At 44.8% G+C, this 5063-nt stretch overlaps 1 protein-coding gene across 1 annotated transcript; it reads right to left on the reverse strand.

The window, feature by feature from the left end:
* Positions 1-3913: 3913 nt before the first annotated feature.
* On the reverse strand, positions 3914-4327 carry LOC149828535 (uncharacterized). The gene has a single exon (XM_090017074.1). It carries the CDS (start codon positions 4325-4327, stop codon positions 3914-3916), a length of 414 nt encoding a protein of 137 aa, XP_089873200.1.
* Positions 4328-5063: the final 736 nt, after the last annotated feature.

Below are 5063 nucleotides of genomic sequence, written 5' to 3' on the forward strand. Positions count from 1 at the left end.
GTATGCAAAACCTGATCTCATCGATCAACTATCTTGATAGGTTGTTCTGTCAAAGTCAGATCTTCCTGCACTTCCACATCTTCGTAGCGAATGATGTGCGATGGGTCAGGAATATACATCCTTAGCATCGACACATGAAAAATATTGTGAATGTAGGCATATTGTGGAGGTAACTCGACACGATATCCCACTTCACCGATCCTTGCCAAAATCTCAAACGGTCCAACGTATCTCGGACTCAACTTCCCTTTCTTACTGAAATGAAACACACTCTTGGTCGGTGAAACTCTGACAAAAACCATGTCACCAACGTCAAAAGACAACTCACGTCGTCTCTTATCGGCATAACTTTTCTGTCTATCTTGTGCTGCCTTCAAGCGTTCTCGAATCTTCTGCACCTACTGAGTGTACTGCTGAAGAACAATTAGCGATTCTCTCGATCTGTTGTTGATATCGTCTGAATAAGATGGTGATCGGCAAGGTCGCCCATACAATGCTTCGTACGGGGCCATCCCGATACTAGCATGGTAACTGTTATTGTATGCGAACTCAACCAAACACAGGTGTGAATCCCATTCACCCTTCGAGTCGAGCATACAGGCTCGCAACATGTCTTCTAGCGTCTGAATAGTCCGTTCGGATTGTCCATCTATCTGAGGATGAAAAGTTGTACTGAACTTCAACTTTGTACCCAAAGCAGACTGCAACTGACCCCACAGTTGCGATGTAAACTGGGGATCACAATCAGAAATAATCGATCCCGGCACACCATGCAGTCGCACAATCTCTCTGACATACAGGTCAACTAGACTCTCGAGGGATTCACTGCTCCTGATAGGCAAGAAATGGGCAGACTTGGTGAGTCTGTCCATGACTACCCAAATCGCATCATGCTTACGTCTCGTTTGCGGTAAACCTACCACAAAATCCATCGTAACATCTTCCCACTTCTATTGAGGAATCTCGATTCTCTGCATGGAACCACCGGGACGCTGGTGTTCCACCTTGACCTGCTGACAAGTCAAGCATCTTGCAATGTACGCTGCTATCTCGCGCTTCATACCATTCCACCAATATTTTCATTGCAAATCCTTAAACATCTTCGTTCCGCCTGGATGAATCGTATATCTTGACATATGTGCTTCATCAAGAATCTCTTTCTTCAGCTCAGGGTCGCTCGGAACCCAAAGTCGATCTCTCATACGAATGTTGCCATCATCTGACACACTAAAGAAGGTATTTGCTTGTCCTGCCAAGGCTAGAAACTTACCATACTGGTCATCAAGCTTCTGAGCCTCCACGATTCTAGGCAAAAACTCTGATTGAATGGTCATACCAGACAATCTGATCGATCCGCCTCCAACCGAAAAAGGATTTCAAACTATGAAATCTTCAATCAGCTTCTGGCTCCACACAAAACTAGCCATAACACCACTCGATTTGCGACTAAGCGCATCCGCCACTACGTTCGACTTATCAGGGTGATAAGACAACGTAAAGTCATAATCCTTGATGAATTTGAGCCAACGTCAATGTCTCATGTTCAACTCCTTTTGAGAGAACAGATATTTGAGACTCTTGTGGTCTGAGAAGACCTTAAACGATTCTCTATACAAATAATGTCGCAACGATTTCAGAGCAAACACAACTGCTGCTAGCTCCAAATTGTGTGTCGGGTAATTTCTCTCATGGGTCTTCAACTGTCTAGAAGCATAAGCAATCACCCTGTCGTGCTGCATTAGCACGCAACCCAATCAGATACCAAAGGCATCTGTGTACACCACAAAACCACCTCTGCTTGAAGGTAAAGCTAACACTAGCGAGGTTGTCAGCTTTGACTTCAGGATCTGGAAACTGTCTTCACAAGCGCTATTCCACTTGAACTTGATACCTTTGCCCAAAAGTTTCATCAACGGTAAGGCAATCATTGAAAAGTCTTGGATGAATCGTCGATAATAACATGCCAACTCGAGAAAACTGCGAATCTCTGACACGTTTTGAGGCTACTTCCAACATAAAACTTCTTCAACCTTTGCTGGATCGACTGATACTTCGTCCTTCAATATCACGTGACCAAGAAACATAACTCGCTTAAGCTAAAATTCACACTTGGAGAACTTGGCAAACAACTGATGCTCACGGAGAGTACTCAAAATAATATGCAAGTGTTCTCAATGCTGCTCAGAACTCTCTGAGTAGACCAAGATGTCGTTAATAAACATGATCACGAACGTATCCACAAATGGATGAAAAATCTGGTTCATCAGATCCATGAATGCAGCTGGTGCATTCGTGAGGCCAAAAGGCATCACCACAAACTCGTATAAACCATACCTCGTTCAAAAAACTATTTTCGCAATGTCTTCCTCTCGGATACGAAGTTGATGGTAACCTGACCTGAGGTCAATCTTCGAGAAAATATTTGCCCTCTGCAACTGATCGAAAAGATATTCGATCCTGGGTAACAGATATTTGTTCTTGATCGTCGCTTGGTTGAGCAACCGATAGTAGATGCACAACCTCAAGGATCCATCCTTCTTCTTCACGAACAACACTGGTGCTCCCCATGGAGAAGCACTGGGTCGAATAAAACCCTGATCTAAAAGTTCTTCCAACTGTCGCTTCAATTCCTCAAGCTCTTTCAGAGCCATACGGTAAGGTGCCTTGGAAATAGGAGTAGTTCCAGGCAACAACTCGATACAAAATTTGATTTCTCACTTCGAAGGTAAACCAGGCAATTCCTCTGAAAACACATCGAAAAATTCTCAAACCACATCCAAGTCATCAATCAAAACCATCTTAGGTTCGACTGGGGTAATACTGACCAAAAATATAGTACCCCCGTTCCGCAAATACTTCTGGGACTTGAAGGAAGAGATCAAATGGCTATCACATAAGGATCAAGGAAGCTTGATCTCCAAGATAGGATGATCAGGCTGAAAAAGAACAACCTTGCCCTCTCGACAGAAAACTTGAGTGTGATACTCAAAAAGCCAATCCATGCCTAGAATGACATCGAACTCAGTCATGTCTAGCAGAATCACATCAGCTGACAAGTTTTGCTTTGCCACTGACACCTCGATGCTCGGAATGCATGAATCACAAAAGGACTGATCACTTGTCGGAGTATGGACCTCCAACGGGTAATTCAAGGACTCTACGGTCAAAGGTAAAATACTGACAAATCTAGCAGCTATAAAAGAATACGAATCATCATAATCAAATAACATAAAGGTTGCATGTCCTGCGACTGAAATTGTACCTTGGAAAAATTCACCCTTGGTCACTTGCTCCACAGTTGTCGCATAAGCACGTTCGACAATGACCTCCTGGTTGCCCTGCTTTGGCTGATGTTGTTGTTGCTGCTGATACGGCTGAGGCTGCCTCAGCTGCGCCTGCTTAGATGTCTTCGGCGTGTTTCTTCATTGATTATCTGCTTGCTTCTTCCTGCAGTCCTTGATATAGTGGCTCACCTTGCCATAGTAAAGACATCCGCCCGTATCACGTGGGCAGGGTCGTTCGGGATGATCGACGGTGCACTTTGGACAACCCACCACAGTGATCTACCTCTGTAGTTGATGGTACTGACGTTGCTGTTGTTGATTCTAGGGTCGGTGGTTTTGGTATTGTTGCTGGTTATTGTTGTTGTTGTTGTTGTTGTTGTTGTTGTTGTTGTTGTTGTTGTTGTTGTTGTTGTTGTTGCTTCTATTCTTCTTTGAAGGAGGATGAAACTTCTTTCCACCCTGATTCCTCTGAAATGACGCTTTCTAGGCTAACTCTTTTGGCCTTGATGTTGTTGTTGTTGTCCTCATGATGTTGGTGCCTTCTGAGATTCCGTCCAATCGTGCTCTAGAAGGGAGGTTGTCTCCAGAGCCTCATCCACTGTCGTAGGTGCACGCATATACACCTTTGTTCACAGAACTGGCTTCAGACCTCGAGCAAACTTTAGTGCTTGCTCCTTCTCGGTGGTATACAAGTTAGGGCAGTATCTTTCCAGACTGCGGAAACAAGTGACGTACTTCGCTAGTGTCGAACTTCCTTGCTGTAGGTCAAGAAATTCTTGCATCTTCCTGCTCCTCTCATGAGCCGAGAAATATGCAACATAGAAGGCCTCAACAAACTGCTCCCACTTGATCGGTTGGTTGTCGAACTTGATCTCCCAAGTGGTAGCCCACCACCTTTCAGCATCCTTTCGGAGATGGTACGGCCCAAAGTCGACCTTGCGATCTTCGCCCACCTGTAGGACACGAATGATTCGCTCTATCTCTCGTACCCAATCTTCTGCTGCTTCCGATGTCGCTTTTCCGTCAAATGAAGAAGGATTCATGCTCATAAACTGTTTATACGGTATTGCGGCTGCAGGAACTTGGGCAGGAGTTCCCTGACCCTAGGTGGTCTGCTGGATATGCTCGCTCATGTTCCTCATCGTCTCGGCCTGGCGTCCAACCACCTCAGTGAGGTTGTTGAGCGTCTCCATGAGATCGTCACATCGTGTATGCCATGCCATCTAAATAAGCAAGAATTATACATAAGTAAATGGGCAAGTACTTCAAATGTAAGAAATTCATTCATTAGTAGGAAAATTGCATGCATTACAAGAAACACCCTTCATCCAGACAGGGTTAACCAAAACATTGCTAACAACTTAAGCAAAAACTCAGAAATGAAACATTGACTCAGTGCCTCTGACAATACAACACAATATTCTCATGACTGACTAGTGTAAAAATCTCGGTAGTCCTTCTGACTTCCACAACGTCATGGCCTGATACGGGGAGGAGAAACAGGAGTTCTCAACGGCGTATCAGATAGCTCCTAAACTTCCATCAGTACCGGCAGCACAGGAGGTTTCAGCACGTACTTCGATGAAACAACATAAGGATACGATTCAGGAGAATACTGGGGAGAGTCTGGCGCTCCACGCATGTCTCCATTTTGACTATCCACTTCGACTACCACGGGTCCAGTGACCGAAGACACATCATCAATATCATCCGCATTGCTCTTCCAAAGCTCATCTCGCAGCTTCGTCTGGCATTTTTCCTCGATATGCCCCGCGTGAT

The sequence above is a fragment of the Nuphar pumila genome, chromosome 9, assembly GCF_984573655.1.
Source record: "Nuphar pumila chromosome 9, dmNupPumi1.hap1.1, whole genome shotgun sequence".
In the NCBI taxonomy this organism is placed as follows: Eukaryota; Viridiplantae; Streptophyta; class Magnoliopsida; order Nymphaeales; family Nymphaeaceae; genus Nuphar; species Nuphar pumila.

Bases quoted from the DNA above. Each gene is read 5' to 3' on its own strand.
- LOC149828535 (XM_090017074.1), bottom strand. From the start codon at position 4,327: ATGAATCCTTCTTCATTTGACGGAAAAGCGACATCGGAAGCAGCAGAA.